Source organism: Typopeltis vanoorti, chromosome 8 (assembly GCF_054136105.1).
Source record: "Typopeltis vanoorti isolate ZY-2024b chromosome 8, IOZ_Tvanoo_1.0, whole genome shotgun sequence".
Lineage (NCBI taxonomy): Eukaryota > Metazoa > Arthropoda > Arachnida > Uropygi > Thelyphonidae > Typopeltis > Typopeltis vanoorti.
The window spans coordinates 2,137,550-2,158,354 of record NC_143556.1 but is presented as its reverse complement, the minus strand read 5'-3'; the positions used below and the strand labels follow the sequence as shown (position 1 = coordinate 2,158,354).

Sequence of the window (20,805 nt, the reverse complement as noted above, 5' to 3'; positions counted from 1 at the left end):
GACAGGCTACCATTATGTAGGAGGGTGACCAAGGTGACTAGAAAGGGGAGACTATTATTAATTTTCTTTTAATAGTAAATTGGATTTTAGGGTGAAGACTATTGAGGTGACAGAGAAAAGTGTCTAATGTGTCTGGGCCATGAGACCAAATAGAAAAAAACATCATCTACATATCTTAACCAGATAGCAGATTTGAGAGGGGACGAGGCAAGAGCCTTTTTTCAAAATCTTCCATAAAAAATTAGCAAGGGTACCTCTATTTGTTCATAAACATTGACCTCATAAATCACTGACCTCTTTTCCTTGGCTATCTTTTTTTGGTTATTTCTCTTCCAAGAGAAATAACCAAACAAACTTTATAAACAGAACAAGATTTGAACAAAATTTATAAACAGATAGAGGATACCTCTATGGGATCTCCTCTCTCACCTCTCATTGCCAATTTTTTATGGAAGATTTTGAAAATCAAGCTCTTGACTCATCCACTCTCAAACCTTCTATCTGGTTAGATATGTAAATAATGTTTTTTCTATTTGGTCTCATGGCCCAGATACATTAGGCACTTTTCTCTGTCACCTCAATATTTTTTTATTCTAGAATCCAGTTTACTATGGAAAAGGAAACTAATAATAGTCTGGCCTTTCTAGACACCTTGGTCATCCTCCTACCTAATGGTAACCTGTCCTTTTTAATATATAAAAAACCCACTCATGCAGGCAGTGTGAATGGATTTTCAAACATTCAAACATTCTGTTTGTGAATACAAACAGACCTCTCTTTCAACAGAACTCAATCATATACAGCACACTTTTCTATCTAATGGCTACAGTTCCCAAAATCAATTCTTCCCCAAATCCATGACCTTCTCTTCAGAAAGATTTTAGTAATGCTATCACCATCCCTTAAGTTCTGAAGCACATCAGAAAAAATATCCAGAATTTTAAAGAAATACAATCATTGTACCATTTTCAAGCCCAACTTAAAACTAGCTACCCTTATCTGCTCCACTAAAGACAAACTCCCTACCCTCTCAGTTCCAAGTTCCAGGTATATATAGAGACCCTTATTCCTGCAAGTTGGTTGACCATCGGCAGACAGAAAGATCAGCTACCATCTGGATGGAAGAACATAAAAAATTCATCTGCAGTCATGACTATGGTCAGTCTGGCCTTGCAAACCATGCTTTGTATACAGCTCACAGAATGTCCACAAGGTTAGCCTAGTAGCTATGTGCTCTGCAACCATATGCCTGGGGGGTTCAATTTCCGTCTCGATGATGTCAGGAGCTTAACGATCTTCCTCAGCCTTAGCCAGTCTTGGGTGTGGACAGCAGGGTTTTCCCCCCCAGTTTATCTAGAGTTTTTCATTCCGCAAGCAGGCAAACCTGCCCCGTGAACACACATGGATACAGTCAGGAATACTTAAGACAATCCCTCCAGCCATAGGTCTGAATTGTCAGCTATGGTGGTCCCGAGCCCAGATAAAAATAGGGGGGATTGAGTTGGTGCTGTACCTCCCCATCAAAGGGGCACACGGCCATTGAATCACCATACGAAATGAAATGAAAAAGCTCACAGAATCAATTGGAAAAGACCATCATACTCCATCATACATTAAACTTAAAAGAGAAAGACTGTTTTTTGAATTTGCTGCTGCTCTTAAAAATCAGCCTAATTTGAATAAATATGGTTGCATAAGACTTCCCAAAATATGGAAACACTAATACTTCGAGATCCCAGTGTACATCCTAACTCGCCAACAGGTGTCCATAGAGGGTACCATACCTAGTTAGGACTCTAGTCTTTTGTCCACATGTTTCAGTTAGTTTTGTGTGTTAGTCTCATTTTGTACTCCCTGACAATGTTTCTGTAACTGAGATGAAATACTGGAAGCATTAAATACTATTTTTAATTGTTTCCTAGTGCTGTTTCTCTCCATCAAACTTTTATCATGAACCTTTTAACCAATGGTAATGACTATCCATACCTATCCTGCTCACAGTACATGATCAAAAGTTTTAGCCAATTCCAAATAGATCACTGTATAAGCATCTCCCCTTCTCCCATCCAATACTATTCATCCTACTGCTAGCCTGGTTGTCCGAGTGGTTAGTGTATTTGCTCTCCAGACAAAAGGCTGTGGGTTCGAATCCTGCCACGGGCATGGATGTTTGCGATTGTCTGTGAAAGTACAGTAGGGTTGTCGGCAATAGATGACATTGGTGTAGATGATGAAGTTAGTTGCTTTTTGTTTTAGTTGGTGGATTGAGTGGTGGAGACAGCAGTCGTAGAGTAGAGTGTCCTTCCTTGATGAGTCTTTGGATTCCCATAATAATAATATTATTATGGTGTCACATAATAATAATATTATAAAATGTAATAACTAAGTTACTAAAGCATTAACAAACCCATACTGCTCTCTCAAAAGATTTCCATTCTCATCAATCAGAGTGTGCATTCTGTCTTTAACCTTCTATCTAACACCTTCATCACTACACTTTATATACACACAACCTGTAGTTTGACACTTCTGATTTGGATACTCCTTTATGCAGTGGCACTATTTTTTTCCCTTTCACTCTTCTGGGACTGTTTCTGTTGTCAGATCTCTGTTGATCAACCAACTCAACTGCCATCTCTCTTGCACATTCCTTAATATATGTGATGATATCCCACCCAATCCCACAGCCTTATTAATATGAAGGTTACTTATTAAGATATTCTTGATATTCTTGAATTGTCAGTTTTCTGACCATCTTCCTATTGCTATTCAACTCTGCTCTTAGTCCCCCCCCCCCCTACATGAAGTACACTAATGAAATACTCATAGAATATTTCCACCATATTTTCAGCAGATGAGACTCATGTTTTGTATCCAACAAATAATTTTCCATATTCACCCATTCTTCTACTAGGAACATATGACTATAGAATTCTCTAGAGTTTTGCATTACTGCTTCAGCCAATCTTTTGTCATGTGCTAATTGCTTTTTCCTTTCTACACTTGTCACCTTCCTAGCTTGCACTTCATACTCCTCATGCTGCTTCTGATGGGTACCCTATTCTTTATATTTCCTCCATAATATCCTCTTTCTCAGAAGTTCCTGCATAATTTCATGATTCATCCATTTCACTCCTACTTTATTTATCCTCTGAACCTTAGGAATACAATCTCACATATGTTAAGCACCTCCAGTTCATCTACCTCAATTCTTGCATCAGTCTCTGTCACATCAGTAACTGCTAAGTTTCCATTTGAAAGATACACCCTTTCAAGGTGATTGCTTAGTAGCACAACTATTTTTTTTTCTGTTTCTGTCATTTTCCCACCAGCAAGCATTGAGTAAAGTTTTCCTTCCAATATCATTCTTTCTCTTACTTGCTACATAGTGTAAAAGCTCTTGGGTTTACTCTCATAATCTGGTTTAATCTTCCGACCATACTACTTACTCTTCTTTCCTCTGCTTTGTATTGTTCATGAGCATGCTGATCACTTTTTTTTTTTGTTTACATTCCCTCCACAATGTTTTCTTTTTTTGCTGCTCCTGAATTATATCTCTACTCATCTTCTTAACCACTAATCAATTTATTCTCCCAACCCTGGGCAGGTAGATGATTCTGCCTCTCTCAAACAGTCTCTGACCACTTCCCATGCACTACTGACATTCTTTCCTGTGCCATGGCAATGCGTCAAACTGCCTCCAAAGTTTATCATAATCCCCAGCTTTGCAGTTACATATAAACCCTTTTTTTGAATGAGAATTCTACATGCTGAGTAATCTCCCAGTACTAGACTGCATGGCCATTTTCACTGATTAGAGGTAGATTTGTTCTGTAGGTATGGTTATCTTCTGAGGCTGTTACCAGATCCAACACTCAAATCCCTGGTCCTCTCCATCACATGCTGTTTCAGGTAATTATCCCTTCTGTATAAATTCCATTTCAGTCTTTCCATTTGCCTTTTCCTCATTCTAATTTTATCTCTATAGTTGAAGTCCCTCATGATAATTGCACAGCCTGCATTCATTATGCTAATCTTCTGCATGGCATCTCCAACTTCCTCTGGGTCCCCAGGGCTATAGCAGTAATGAAGACTATATTTTGTCCTGTTGGCCTCTGTATTACACCACATAACCTCCCCCCAGATCCAAAATCCTTAATTTCTATTTTTCATGGTTGAAGTTCTTTAATTCTCACTAGTAATACCTCTTCTCCTGTCCTATTCTCTCTCTCTCTGTTATTTTTGAAAATATAATATCCTTTATATTCTATCCCTGTAACTATATCACTTATTGTCAGCCAGTTCTTGCTGATGCCAATAACTTTTGCCAAGTCAGCCTGACCATGCCAAAATTCCTCTTCTTTATTTCTGATGCTTCTGGCATTCATGTACATGTATTTCAGCCTCCCTTGGACCCAGAGCCCTACATAACTAACAGATTTAGATTCAAATCCTTGGAAATTGCACTCAGCCATGAACGATCTTTCTGAACTCATACTTATTTGTACCGGGGGGGGGGGCTAGACATGTGAGTGATTGTATCCCCCCAAATACTTCTAGTTTCCTTGAATATGCACTTTCATCCTCTCACTGAACCACACTGTTTCCAAAACCATTCAAATGCATTCTATCAGGCATATACAAGTCTTTTCATTCATCGAATTTACTCCATATAACTACACACCATTCCTTCTGCACAATCTTCTCATTGACTCACTAGCAATTCTTTTTGGCAAACTCATCATTTTTACTTTCTAACCCTTCTTTTTTACTTCTCTCAGTAATTCTTTTGTTTTCTCTTTCATTGCATATTTCTAACCATTCAAATCATTTGTTCCTGACAAAATAATCAACTCTTTCACTTCTCAGTTTTGAAAGCTAACAGTTTCACTAACATTCTTGATCTTCACAACTGGGAAACATACTTTTGTCACTTTCTCATTGAGTACACCCATCATTGAATCTCCATATAATACCTTCCCCTTTCTCCTAGTATCTTGCACTTTTAACTTTTCCCATTCACAATCTTCTCTGTCCAGTACACTCACTTACCAATATATTATAACCAAATGTAATTTAGTTACTACACTTGGTGTTACATTTAATAGTGCTGTTGGAAGAATGATGGGACAATGTACCTTATGATTGGAAAAGTCCTGAGTTCAATTCTTGTCACGATGAGAAAATCTTTATATGATCTTTTTTTAGTTGAAGGTGAGTTAGCTGATCTCATTCAAATGTAGCCCCCCACCCCCTCCACGATGAAGAAAAGTTGATCTTGATGGGAGATTGGAGAGCAATTGTTGGATGAGAAAATCTTTATATGATCTTTTTTTAGTTGAAGGTGAGTTAGCTGATCTCATTCAAATGTAGCCCCCCCCCCCCTCCATGATGAAGAAAAGTTGATCTTGATGGGAGATTGGAATGCAATTGTTGGAGAGAGAGAGAAGAGGAGAAGATTATTGGTAAATTTGGACTTGGCAAATGGAATGGCAGAGGAGAAAGACTCATCGTCTGCAAAAGCCACAACCTAACCATAGCAAATAGACTATGTGAACAACCAAAAAAAGAAGATACACATGGATTGCACCATGCAACAAGGAATGATATCGATTAGACGATGTAATCATCCTAAAAAAATATCATAATCATGTGAAAATATGTAAAAGTTATCCTAGAGAAGATATGAATGCTGACCATATCCCAGTCATCATAACAAGCCATTTATGACTAAGGAAATCATGCATAAATAATCCATGCAAAAAATTATCCAACTGCTCGTAAAGACTTTAAAGAAGAAACAGACAAATTAATAAATTCCCAGAAGCCATATGGAAAAGAAATTAATGAAAAGTGGGAATCTCTAAAGAGAGAAATTAATAAAGCTACAGACAAACGTTTTGGAAAAGAAAGAAAAATACAATAAGCCATGAATCACTGGAAAAATATTAGAACTAATGACACAAAGAAGAAAGAAAAAACTAAGAAGAGTATAGAAAATATAGAAATATAGTGAACAGAGAAGCCAAGAGAGCAAAAGAAAAATGGACTGAACAAACACGTAAGGCAACTGGGCATACAACAGTATGCAAAAAGATTAAAGATAAATACATTGAGCACAATCAAGAAGGATGGAAAAGTGCTAATTGAAGATGATGAAATAATGCAAAGATGGGTGCAATACACTGAAGAACTTTATAGAGGAGAGAAATTAGATAAATTACTCCTAGAGGAAGAAAAGCAAGTAGAGTAAGACGAAAAAGAACTTCTCTTAAAGTCAGAATTTCATAAGGGTCTTAAAGAACTGAAAGAGTCTAAAGTACCAGGAGAGGTAGCAGGATTTTTTCTCCTGGAAACTCGGGGTTTTCATCCTGCATACAGATAAATTGGCCCTTCAGAACACATGCAATTTACAGACAAAATATACTTGCGATGGGGGTGGTTGTGGGCAGTAAATGGCTTTGATGTACGTAATTGGTAGTGGACGTTCTGTGTGGTGGTGGAGACGGAGAGTTGTACAGTGGGTGTCCTCCCGCAATGAGTCTTCGGACTCCTTGGAGGTGTCATGAATAATAATAAAACAAGCAAAAAAAAAAAAGCATTTAACAAGAAAAGAACACTATTGGCATCAAAGAGTGTGTCTTTGAGAAAAAATAAGCTTTATTAAAAGCTTTATCTGGAGTGGCCCTCCACGGATCACAGACATGGACTCTCCAAAACACAGACAAATCAAAACTTCTAGCATCTGAAATGTAGTACTGACATTGAATGCTGAAGATTGCACAGACAGATACTACTCAGATACAGATACTCAGCCTGGACTACAAATTTGATTGAGGGAACGTTGGATAGAGACCAAAATTCCAATATATAAGTGACATCAAAAATAAATGAAGTCATTAAACAGTCAAACTAACAGCACTAAACAGAGAACCACTATCAACAGCCCATGTTACCCATCCACCAATAGATTGAGAAGAGAGAAGAAGATACAGACAGATAACATGCACAGTTAAATGAACAAAAATGCTTTAGTATTTAGAAATTTACAGACATTAATGGGCAGTAAATTGCACAGCATAGACTAGTGATTATATAGCATTAGTGAGTCGTAGATGGCACTTACTAATGTGTGTTACTGAGTGTGCATGGTGATTATTTATTATTATTATTATTACCCCAAGACCTGATGGAGGCAAAGACTCATCTGGGAGGTCCTTTTATCACACACAGCTCATCATACTGTGCCTTGAACACATTCAAACTCCTTGCAGACACCACACTCTCAGCAAGGCATTCCAATCATTCACAACCCTGCACGAAAAAAACCTGCCTCTCACTCCCCTACTCACAACCTCTTTATACAGTTTCCAGGAATGAGCTCTGGTTCTTCCCCAATCTCTCACTATTTTATGTAGCACTTCTCCACCATTGATCCTATAACAACCCCTTAGCAACTTGTAGGTCTCTATCATATCTCCCCTCTTCCTCCTGTCCACCAGACTCTGCAAATTGCATCTTCTCAATCTTTGCTCATACTCGACATTCCAGAGGTCAGAAACTACCTTAGTCAGTCTTCTTTGGACCCTTTCCAACATCTCTTCATCCTTCTGAAAACCAGCTGACTGTTGACAATAGTCCATGTGTGGCCTAATCAAAGCTTATACAATGGAACAAGAATCTCCCTACTTCTGCACGTCGGTGTCCTCCGCATCATTCCCAGAAGCCTTTGTGTTGTCTTCACAATTTTGGCTATGTGTCCCCTAAATTTCAGATCCTTATCTACTATCATCCCCAGATCTCTTATTTCTTTCACCTCCAACAATATATCCTCACCAAGCATAAATTCTGCATCCCATCTCTGTTTTCCAAATTTTAAAACCTAACATTTTGCAACATTGAACTCACATTTCCGTGCCCAATCACTCAATTTATTCAAGTCTTTTTGCAAGGCCACAACATATCCACCACTCTTCATGATTCGTCCCAACTTTGTATCATCTGCAAACAACTGCATATCTCCATCCAAATCTTCACCTATATCGTTAATATACAAGTTAAACAGCAATGGTCCCAAAACAGACCCCTGAGGCACTCCACTAGTGACTTTCCTTTTCCTAGATATCGCTCCCCCACACACAACTTGTTGATACCTATCAGATAGCCAGTCTCCAATCTAATGCACTAATCTAATATCCAACTCTATATGCTGTAGTTTGACTATCAATTTATAATGAGGTACTCTATCAAAAGCCTTTGCAAAATCTAAGTATATTACTGTGTATCCTCTGTCCAAGGAAGCAGTCACTTTATTGTAATAAGTAAGTAGGCATTGGATATGAGGCGGGAGCGAGCAAAAGAGTTAATAGTATTAATTGGTACAAATGATTTGAGAGAGGACAAAGAGCATGTAAGAATGTATATCAGGAGGCTGCTTGGAAGGATAAAAGAGAATAGTGTCACAGGAAGGATATTCAATGTGTTGCCTAGGTAAGACTGTGGTGAAACGAGGCTGAGAGCAAGGATTATGAATAGTATGCTGGCTGAAATGTGTGAGGAGATGGGAGTACAGTTTGTTAATGTGTGGAATGAGTTTGAGGGACGAAGTGAGCTGTTTGGGAGCAATGCATTGCATTTGAGTGGTTATGGTGTGAGTCGCTTGGAGAGACTGCTGCTGGAAGGTAGAGAAGTGAATAGAGAGAATGAATCAGATCGAGAGGGGAGTGATGTGGAAGAGCAGGAGAGTAAGACAGGAGAGATTGCAGAAGTGGATATGAATGGGGAAGTCAGTGGTATGAGTATAGAAAATGAGAGAATGGGTGTGCAAGAGGAGCAGGGAAATGGGGAGGCTCAGGGTGGACAGGGGTACACAGCATGAGAAAGGGGAATGCTCCAAGAGAAGGTGAGAGCATGTCTAGGCAGGAAAGGAATGGGATAACCAGGGATCAAGAGGAAACAGTTGGAATTGAAAAGGGTTCTAAAATGAAGAAGCAGAAAGGGAAATGGCCCCAATCTAGCATGGAGAGATCACATCAGGTTAGTGGTATCAGTGGAACTAGCTGTAGATGAATTGATTGGTATACAAACAGAAAAGCCAGAAATGAGCTTTTCTGTTTGTATACCAATGCTATAAGAAACAAGGCAGATTAAATGGTTGCACAAATTGCGTCTGTTTACCCAAAGATTGTTGGAATAAGTGAGACATGGTTGGAAGAGGATGGCATCTTGAGAGGAATAGAGATGGAAGGCTATGATGTGTTTCAGGAAGATAGAAGGGGGGAAAAAGGGAGGGGGAGTGCTATTGATGAAAGAGAAAGAGTTATGTCCATACAAAGTAGAGATGCAAGATGGAAATAGTGCCAGTGGTTTTGAGGCAGTATGGTGTGAGATAGAGGTGAATAGAATGAAATACTTGGTGGGATGTTGTTATAGACCAGGTGATGTGGATGGTGGTGATAATGAAATGGATAATCAAATTAGTCAAGCAAATAAGAAAAGGGTGATCATTATGGGTGATTTTAATTATGACACTATAGACTGGAATGATGAGATAGCAACTATAAATAAAGAAAATGAGTTTCTTTAGAGTTTGAGGGATAACTACCTCAGACAGTATGTAACAGAGGGCATGCGAGGATTGAGGGTCTTGGATTTGGTCATCTCTTCAGAGGATGTAATTATAAATGAGGTGTCAAATCATCCACCAATTGGTGAGAGTGACCATGAGGTGATTACCTGGGTGGTTGCCATCAGTGCAAGGACCCCTGTGAGAAAACGTATATGTAGAACTACAAGGGGAGGTGATTATAAAGAGCTCAGGAGACAGCTTGCAGGTGTAGCATGGAATGAGGAGTTAGCTGGAAAAGAGATCAATGAAGCTTGGGGGATTTTCAAAACTATTTGTACATGCAATGTCTAAATGTATTCCAAGGGTGAGAAGGTTAAATAAGGTAGGTGTGAAATGGATGAATAAAGGAATTAAGCATCCGATACAGAGAAAAACGGCATTGTGGAGGCAGCATAAGAGAAGTGGAAATAACCAATTTCATGAGGTCTACAAAGACCAGGCTAGGAGGGTGACTTGGTTGGTGGGAGTAGCTAAAGAGAGGTATCAACAGCAGTTAGCTAATGAAGCCAAAAAGAATCCTAGGGAGTTCTTTCGATATGTAGCCAACAAAAGAAAGAATGATTATGAAGGATGAAATTTATTTGAGAAAATGGTATAAAACAGCTGTAGCAGAATGTGTGGTGGAGATACTTAATGAGCAGTTCATAAAGATCTTTCAATCTCGTGAATGTGACTTCATGGAGAGATTGAGAACAGTTGATGATGGGGAGGAGATACTGACTGTAAGTGAGCAAGAGGTGTTTGGGGAGTTAAGTAAACAAGATGTAAATAAGGCTGTGGGACTTGATAATATATCACCACATATTCTGAAGGAATGTGCCAGGAAGTTGACACCTGCCTTGACATATTTTTTTAATACAAGTCTTGCACTTGGTCAAGTTCCTAAGTAGTGTAAGGAGGGCAAGATTGTGCCTCTTCATAAAGGAGGTGATCGAAATCAAGCATCAAACTATAGGCCGATCTGTGTGTCAGGTGTTGTGGTTAAGTTGTTGGAGAAGCTTGTGAGAACTAGGATCCAGAGTTGGGACAACAATGGTATAATCTTTGATGGACAGCATGGATTTGCTAAAGGGAGGTCATGTTTTAGTAATCTACTTACTTATTACAATAAAGTGACTGCTTCCTTGGACAGAGGAGAAGAATACACAGTAATATACTTGGATTTCGCAAAGGCTTTTGATAATAATAAGTTGACAGTCAAACTAGAGCAGACGGGGTTGGATATTAGATTAGTGCATTGGATTGGAGACTGGCTATCTGATAGGTATCAACAATTTGTGTACGGGGGTGCGATATCCAGGAAAAGGAAAGTCACTAGTGGAGTGCCTCAGTGGTCTGTTTTAGGTAGATTGCTATTTAACTTGTATATTATTGATATAAGTGAAGATTTGGATGGAGGTATTCAGTTGTTTGCAGATGATGCAAAGTTGGGAAGAACCATGAAGTGTAGTGAAGATGTTGTGACCTTACAGGAAGACTTGAATAGATTGAGTGATTTGGCACAGAAATGAGGATGTGAGTTCAATGTTGCAAAATGTATGGTTTTAAAATTTGGAAAACAAAGATGGGATGCAGAATTTATGCTTGGTGAGAATATATTGTTGGAGGTAGAGGAATTAAGAGATCTGGTGGTGATAGTGGATAAGGATCTAAAATTTAGTGGACACATGGTCAAAATTGTGAAGACAACACAAAAGCTTCTGGGAATAATGCAGAGGACACTGACGTGTAGAAGTAGGAAGATTCTTGTTCCGTTGTATGAGGCTTTGATTAGGCCACACATGGACTATTGTGCCAAGAATTGTTCACCGGGTTTACAGAAAGATGAAGAGATGTTGGAAAGTATCCAAAGGCAACTGACTAAGGTAGTTTCTGACCTCTGGAATGTTGAGTATGAGGAAAGATTGAGAAGATGTAATTTGCAGAGTCTAGTGGAGAGCAGGAAGAAGGGAGATATGATAGAGACCTACAAGTTGGTAAGGGGTTGTTATAAGATCAATGGTGGAGAAGTTCTACAGAGAATAGTGGGAGATTAGGGGAGAACCGGAGGTCATCCCTGGAAACTGTATAAAGAGGGTGTGAGGAGGGGAGAGTAGGCAGGTTTTTTTCGTGCAGAGTTGTGAATGATTGGAATCTCTTACCTGAGAGAGTGTGGTGTCTGCAAGGAGTTTGAGTGTGTTTAAGACATGGTATGATGAGATGTGTGTGTGTGTGTGTGTGTGTGTGTGTGTGTGTGTGTGTGTGTGTGTGTGTGTGTGTGTGTGTGTGTGTGTGTGTGTGTGTGTGTGTGTGATCAAAGGACCTCTCAGATGAGTCTTTGACTCCATGAGGTCTTGGGGTAATAATAATAATAATAATAATAATAATAATTACTAAAACATGACCTCCCTTTAGCAAATCTATGCTATCCATAAGATTATACCATTGTTGTCAACCCAACTCTGGATCCTAGTTTTCACAAGCTTCTCCAACAACTTAACCACAACACCTGACACGCAAATAGGCCTATAGTTTGATGATTGAGTACGATCACCTCCTTTATGAAGTGGCACAATCTTGCCCTCCTTCCACACCTTAGGGACTCGACCAAGTGCAAGACTCGTATTAAAAAAATATGTCAAGACAGGTGTCAACTCCCTGGCATATTCCTTCTGAATACGTGCCGATATATTATCAAGTCCCACAGCCTTATTAACATCTATTTTACTCAACTCCCCATACCCCTCTTGCTTACTTACAGTCAGTATCTCCTCCCCCATCATCTACCGCTCTCAATCTCTCCATGAAGTCACATTCACAAGTTTGAAAGATCTTTATGAACTGCTCATTAAGTATCTCCACCACACATTCTGCATTAGCTGTCTTTATACCATTTTCTCCAATCAATGTCATCCTTCCATAATTATTCTTTATTTTGCTGGCTACATATCGAAAGAACTCCTTAGGATTCTTTTTGGCTTCATTAGCTAACTGCTGTTAGCCAATGAAGATAACCAATAACCAATTTATTTGAAATAATCAAATAAATTGGTTATTTCCACTTCTCTTATGCTGCCTCCACAATGCCCTTTTTCTCTGTATCGCATGCTGAATCTCTTTATTCATCCATCTTACACGTACCTTATATAAACTCTTGGAATACACTTAGATTTTTTATCTACTAGATAGTTTTTGAAAATTCCCCAAGCTGCATTGGTCTCTTTTCCAGCTAACTCTTCATTCCATGCTACACCCGCAAGCTGTCTCCTGAGCTCTTCATAATCACCCCCCCCCCCCCGCCTTGTAGTTCCACATATACCCTTTTCTCACAGAGGTCCTCACACTGCTGTCAACCACCCAGGTAATCACGTCATGGTAACTCTCACCAATTGGTGGATGATTTGACACCTCATTTATAATTACATCCTCTGATGGGATGACCAAATTCAAGATCATCGATCCTTGCGTGCCCTCTGTTACATATTGTCTGAGGTAGTTATTCCTCAAACTCTCAAGAAACTCATTTTCTTTACTTCCAGTTGCTATCTCATCATTCCAGTCTATATTGCCATAATTAAAATCGCCCATAAATCACCCTTTTCTTATTTGCTTGACTAATTTGATTATACATTTCATTATTGACACCATCAACATTACCTGGTCTATAACAACAGCCAACCAAGTATTTGATTCCATTCATCTCTGTCTCACATCATTGACATAGCCAGTGGATTGCAGGGGAATATTCAGTTGTTTGTGGATGATGCAAAGCTGGGAAGGATTATTAGTAATAGTGCAGATATGGTAGCCCTGCAAGAGGATTTAAATAAGCTAGATAGATGGGCAAATGAATGGGGGTCTCAGTTTAATGCAGCAAAATGTAAGGTCTTGAGGTTTGGGAAACATTGATGGGATGCTGCATACTCTATGGGAGGAGTTATACTGAAGAAAGTAGGGGGGACAAGAGATCTGGGGTTGATGATTGATAGAAACCTGAAGTTTAGGGGACATATTGCAAAGGTGGTGAAGGTATCACAGAGGATTGCTGCTATTATGAGAAGGACACTGACCTGCAGAGATAAGAGGGTTATCATTCTGTTGTATAAGTCTCTGATCGGACCACACTTGGACTATTGTTCTCAGATTTGGTCCCCAGGATTTGAAGGGAATAAATTAACTGTGGAAAGGATACAAAGACGGATGACAAAGATGGTTTCAGGACTGTACAAGGATAGTTATGAGGATCGGCTGAGAGAATGTGGACTGCAGAGTTTGGTGGATAGAAGAAGGAGAGGTGATATGATTGAGACTTTTAAACTGTTGAGAGGTGGTTACAGGGTTGACACTGGGGAGTTCTTTCGCTTGGTTGAACAGCGGGAAGGAGTGATGACAAGAGGCCATCCCTGGAAGTTACGAAAGGAAACTGTGAGCAAGAGTGTAAGGAGTGGTTTCTTTGTGTGGAGGGTGGTTGAGCTGTGGAATGCATTGCCTGATGGAGTGGTGGGAGTGAGAACGGTCAGTGAGTTTAAAGAGTGGTATGATATACTTTGTGTTTCTCAGGGGGGGGACCTCCCCTCGATGAGTCTTGACAGACTTTATGTCTTAGGAAGGACCTCCCTCGATGCGTCTTTTGACTCCTTGGAGGCCTGAATAATAATAATAATAATAATAATAATACTGCCTCAAAACCACTGGCAGTATTTCTATCTTGCATCTTTACTTTGTATGGACATAACTCTTTCTTTATGATCAATAGCACTCCCCCTCCCTTTTTACCCCTTCTATTCTCACGAAACACATCATACCCTTCCGTCTCTATTCCTGTCAAGATGTTGTCCTCTTCCAACCACGTCTCATTATTCCAACAATCTTGGGTGAATAGATGCAATTCATGCAGCTATTTTATCTGCCTTGTTTCTTATGCTTTTAGCATTTGTATACAAACAGAACAGCTCATTTCTGGATCTACAGCGGTTCCACTGATACCAGTCACTCGATGTGATCTCTCCATGCTCGACTGGGGCCATTTATCTTTTTGCTTATTCATTTTAAAACCCTTTTCAATTCCAACTGTTTCCTCTTGATCCCAGGTCATACCATTTCTTTCCTGTCTACACATGCTCTTGTCTCCTCTCGGAGCATCCAAATTTCTCACGCTGTGTACCCCTGTCCACTCTGAGCCTCTCCGTATTTAGTACATTAGTGAGTTATAAATGGCATAGCTAGTGTAGACAGTGAGTTGTGTAGTATAGAGTGCCCCCCCCCCTGAGACAAGTCTTTGGATTCTTAGGCATAATAATAATAATTATTATTATTATTTTAATATTATAATAATATAATAAATATAGTATAAAATAACAGCAACAACAGAAACTATTATTATTATTATTATTATTATTATTATTATTAAGCAGTCTGTATTGCAATTTGTGAAAAATAACCAAGTCATATTGGTAACTGTATTATTTATGCAACTGAAATGAGTGGTCTTCATAACAGAATTAGTATTCTTATAAATATGTGTATACTATTCAATATAAAGTTTTAAATTGATCATTATTACACTGATTATGCATACAAGATACATGCAAAGTAGACTTGTCATTGAGATTCTTACTTTGTATTCAAATAGATTTTAATTCCGCTTGATGTATAAAGTTTGAAATAATCTTACATTTTTTTGATAGGTTGATCCTATTAAAGTGGCTAGTAACAGTGCTCTGCAGAAACAACAGTCTAACCTAGTTAAATATGTAGAAAGAGTTTGGAGAGGTATAGTCAATTCCACATCACATTTTCCTAGGCAAGTACAAACAAATACATAAAAATATTTCTCCCCTCCCAGATACATGCAACTTTATACATGCAAATATTTAAATAAAAAGTAAATTGAAATCCAAAGGTATTTTTTTCTTAAATGTAGAATGTAAAATGGATAACATTTACAGTATTATTTTTCAATAGATTCATCTCTCCTTTCGAAACACTGGATAAATTAGTACATAAGTTTTAAGTTATGATTTTACTTTTTACTGATCACACACACAAAAGGTCACAAAATCTTATAACACACCAGTGTTATTAGGTTGTGGGCAACCTTATAACACTGGTGTGTTATAAGATGTGTGGGCAAGTGTTCACGTGTGGGCAAGTGTTCATGGAGTAAGACAGAAAGATTTTTTATCTATCAACAAGTTTCTTGAAAAACATAGGATTGTATTCATTGGGAAAAAAGCATGGAGAAAGGCTGTGTACAGATAGTGACCAGTGTCTGTTTGTGTTCTTACATAATTAGAAGAAATTCATGACTTATTTTTCACAGTATTAACAACACCACAAACACTTTTATCAACAAGGATGTTTTATTAATGCTTATATTTCGCTGATTTTCAACTCAGCATCATCAGAGCACAACACACATGTAAACGTGACAGTGAGTGAGTGAAACAATATAATTGCAAAAGACAAAAGATCTAAAGTCCTATTTTTGGCGCCCTCTAACGAAAAAAAAACAAAAAAACTCACAGTTATCCAGGAGTTTTTCTTAGGATAACCGTCTCCCAAATTTTTGGCAAATTAATGCAACCATATTTGTTAAGGTTGGGAGAATGCTCAAAGCCATTGCTGACTCAAAAAATAATCTTTCAGATCTATAACGACTCCTAAATAGCACATTCGTTTTGTGCTATTAATTTTACACATTCAAACTTCTGCACTATGATCTCTTACTGGGTATAAATTCCACACTTCTGTACATATATCGACCCTCAGACTCTCACAATTAAGTTACTTGATAATATCATACATAAAACATTACATATAAACAATAGACAATTCAGTAAATCTGACATGTAATTCTCTGGGACAATAGTACCTATTTCTACTTAATTCTCTCCCCTAAATATCTGTTAACATTTTAACTACTTCCTGAGCATATGACATTACTTTTCTTAAAACACTTAAACAGTTCAGAGCTCGGCCTCCTATCCAGCTGGAGCCTAGTATGTTCTCTTCTTAACAGTAGACACAAGTGTCCAAAATTGTAGACTGTTCTCGTGGCACAACACGTAAATAGCGTGTGTTCCTAACTTCTAGTTCTTTGCTCCATGGATACTCTAATCCTACATTAATATAAGAAAATCTTCGCTTACCATTCTTGCTTTGACTGGGTGTTCTGATCTGTTCACTATACCTCCTCTGATGGCAGGCTTTGTTCCTTTGTTCTACACGAACTGAAAGCACTCATGCACAGATCTGTACGCTGACGTGAATTTCATCAGCGGTTCTTTCTCCCGTAGCTTTTGACCGATGTAACATGCGTAGCAAGGGGAAATCCTTGCTACAGGTGGCGGCAAGCACTACATAGCTCTCCTAGGGGAAACTTGGTGTCGACTAACCTCGGAGGCGAGACACAAGCGGCCAGGGGCAAGAGACGAGAGAAAAGAGAGCGATTCGAAATCCCGCCAAAACTTTTATACATCGGAACAGCTCCCTCACTCAGCGGTGTCGTCACGCATATGGCGGCAGCCGATTGGACACCGTCGCTACGAACTGCCTTTACAAACCTTAAACTTGTACTAAGCTTATACACATTTATCTGTTAATATTACATAACTTTCTAATTTAATTCATACATAATTACTATCTTAATAAACTCATGGATTATCTTAACAATGTTTGGAATTTACACATTTGGTTGTTTACACTTTCTCAGGATATTATATGGTATACTTCCCATCCGGGGCACAAGCATGTCCTTATCCCTTGCTTTTGAGGTAACTTAACGTTGGGTGGGAAAAAGGGATGACTCGTCACTTTTTCCGACACAACAAGTAGTAATGAATGACATGATAGCAAATGCATTGAGAGAGAGAGAGGGGGGGGGTCCTGGATTATGTGGACATAGGAGCATCTGATGATAGAAGACAGCTGTATGCAAAAGATTGACTGTAGCTGAATATGAATAGAACATTGTGTTCTGTGCAAGTCATAGTGTTAGACAGTGAAGCAAGAGTTGCCATGGGAGGTGGGCTAGGAGGGATATGGATAGTTACTTGAAAGATGGGAGAATGTATGGTATATCACAGAGTCAAATGGAGTTAGTAATTACAGTGATAATGCACTGATGCTTCTCTATAAAAATGCCAGGAGTATCAGGAAAAAAAAAGAGAGAGAGAGAGAGAGAGAGAGAGAGAGAATATGACTTAGTAGCATTCATAGCTTAGACTGCTGGAATCATTAAATGTGATTTACAGAATAGGATGTGCTGACATAAAGTGAAGTAGAATGTTATAGCATATTTCGACAGGATAAGAAGGATAAATGTGGTAGTGAGTGTTACTTATGATGATTCTGCGACCTCTCAGATTGGAGAGTTTGGTGGAAAATGTTACTAATGATTTGGAGAGCATATGGTGTGAGGTGAAGGTGAAGAGAACAGAAAAGAAACCTAGGTGACCAAATGTATGCACAACAGTCAAGATGAGTATAGTCTTATAAAGAAGATAATAACTTCAACTTCTCAATGTGTTTTTCAACATCAAATTAATCCTCTGAGCTATTTTGAAAACTATTATTCAAATAAGGGGATATTAAATCCCACATTGTTTTAAAACCGAATAAGAAACTCAAAGATTGGAATCAGAGAGTTTCATGCCGAATATAGTGAACTATAAAGAATCTGCGAATTACTAGCGTGAGCTAATGCCAGTAGTCCTAGTACATAGTACAATCTCGGGCAACTCGTTGCAAAGGTGGGGGAAGTTCAGATTGCTATTCTTAGGTATTTTCCATAATGTAAAAACACATTTCCTAGGAAATGTATGCTGTTATTACATTATAGTGGGAGGTCACTACCCAGACCGGTTTCAGCCTTTTTTGAGGCTTCATCAGTGAGTAGCTAGACCAAAAGATACCAAAGGGTATAGCGAAAAGAACGTATATACTTTGCTATATGAGTTGTCAACCAGGTGCAACCATTAAGTTATTTAAACATAATAATTGAATAATGTTTATATCGCCGAAATGAAGCCTATTGGTTCTTTATGTTTAAATATTTTGAAAACTTTTGCATCATGGCCTCTGAACTTCAACTCTCTGTCCACCCTCACTCCCAAATCTCTTGCCTCAATTTCTTGCAATCCAGTACTAATAATGTAATCTTTACATTCCAAAGTGCATAACCTACTATTTTACCACATTAAACTGAAAACCATTATCCTGTGTCTCAATGGCAATTTATTTGAATCATTCTGTAGGATTCCTATGTCACCTTTATTAACTATTGCCCTTTTCAGTTTTTGTATCAAAAGCAAATGACTCTGAACCCCACCTCCCCTTAAAATCATCCCTTATATCATTATTATTAGTATTTTTATGTAACTTCCTCATAAAAGAATGTAGACTTTTAGTATCATGAATAGTCAAAATAATCCTGAAAGATCCTCCTCACATTATTAACTATGGCTCTAACCAGTTGTGCATCATCAGTAAACAACTGAATATTTCGTCTCAGATAAGCGAATGTGTGTATGGAGATGGAGTATATTATGATATGAGTGAGGAAGTTGAAAGTGAGCAGATATATGTGCTAAGTGGTAATAAAGGTAATTGGGCATGGGCAAGTGTGGTGTGGAAGACGATAGAAGAAATATCGTCTTCATTCAACTGGAATAAGTTGAATGAAGACGATATTCTAGCTGGAATAGAAATGAAGGATAGAGTAATTTTTGCAAGGATAGAAAGGACAAGAAGGGAAGTGAAGTGCTGCTGATGATAGCAAGAGAATTATATCCACATAAGGCAGACATGAAAGAGGGAAATGGTTATGAGGCAGTGTGGTGTAACATGGAAGTTGACAGGAAGACATATTTAGTTGGATGTTGCTTAGGCTAGTGTGAAGGTGAAGGGTCGTGATGAAGAAATATATAAAAAACTTAGATTAGTGAACAAAGAAAGGGTAATTATTATCATCATCACGAACCATGGGCACACTGCCCATTGGTGTCTGATGCCTCCTTCATTATTCCAGTGTCCCAGTTTCTGTAAACCCCCTTCCACACCAGTCCTTTATGTAATGTATCCATTCTTTGTATGGTCTATCTCTTCTGTTTACACCATCCATAATACCAAACACGAATGTCTTTATCTTCCAGTCCTCACTCATTTTGCAGATGTGTCCAAATAATTGTAGCTTCCATTGTATAATCTTCTGCATTAAATTCTCCTTGGTTGTATCTTCCAATAGAGCTCTTCATTTGCAATTGTCTGTACCCATCCTATTCTTAGAATTTTCCTGTAACAAGTTCTTTCAAATGCCAAAATTCTTTTTCTTGATTCTTTATTTATTACCCATGTTTCAGATCCACACAGTACATTGCTAAAGATGTATGTTTTCTAGTATTCTTAGTTTTGTTTGCAGGCTGATCACTTTACTTTTTCAGATGTTATCCATAGCCTTCAGATTTCTTCTTCTCTTTACAATCCTGATCTTTATTTCTTTTTTACCGTCCAAGTCATATGTCATTTTACTTCCCAAATATGTGAATTGTTCTACATTTTCTGTATCAATTCCATCCACTTGTATCTTTTGTTTCATGTTCTTCTTATCAAATACCATAGTCTTTGTCTTTTCCAAGTTCATAACAAGTTCAGATCTCTTCCCTTTCTCATTTAACAGTTTCAATGTTTTTTTGTAATTCTCTTTCTTCTTCAATAATAACAATGTCATCTGTGAATCTCAGATTTTTCATTCATATCCCGTGCACTGATATTCCTTTGCATCTTCCTTATTTTTTGTTCATTGCTCTTTCTAAATGTGCAATGAAAATGCTTGATGATATTGTGTCCCCCCTGTCTAGTACCTCTGCTTGTTCTAAACCAAAATCCTTACCTATTCTAACTGCTGTCATTACATTCTTATAAGCATCTTTTAATATGAATATTAGTTTTCTGTCAATTCCATAGGATTCTAGCACTGCTAATGTCACTTTCTGGTCGATGCTGTCAAAATCCTTCTGAAAATCAACAAAGCAAATATATATATGTTTTTCTTTTTTCTCCTGGCTTTCTCTGCTATTAACTAAATTGTCAAAATCTGTTGATCTGTACTTCTATCTTTCCTAAATCCAGCTTGCTCATCTGCAAGGTATGCTTCTAATTGTGTTCTCAGTCTTTCTGTCAATATCATCATCATCTTA

General features: G+C 38.2%; 1 protein-coding gene across 4 annotated transcripts in view; it reads left to right on the top strand.

Moving 5' to 3' along the window:
• The window catches only part of LOC150103677 (ras GTPase-activating protein raskol-like), a 770,313-nt gene that overhangs the window by 417,198 nt on the left and 332,310 nt on the right, over nucleotides 1–20,805 (top strand). For all 4 annotated transcript variants that reach the window (XM_090396487.1, XM_090396486.1, XM_090396489.1 and 1 more), the window contains one exon: nucleotides 15,295–15,410. In XM_090396487.1, the coding sequence (XP_090252613.1) occupies nucleotides 15,295–15,410 (116 nt within the window). The remainder of the gene's footprint in view (nucleotides 1–15,294; nucleotides 15,411–20,805) is intronic.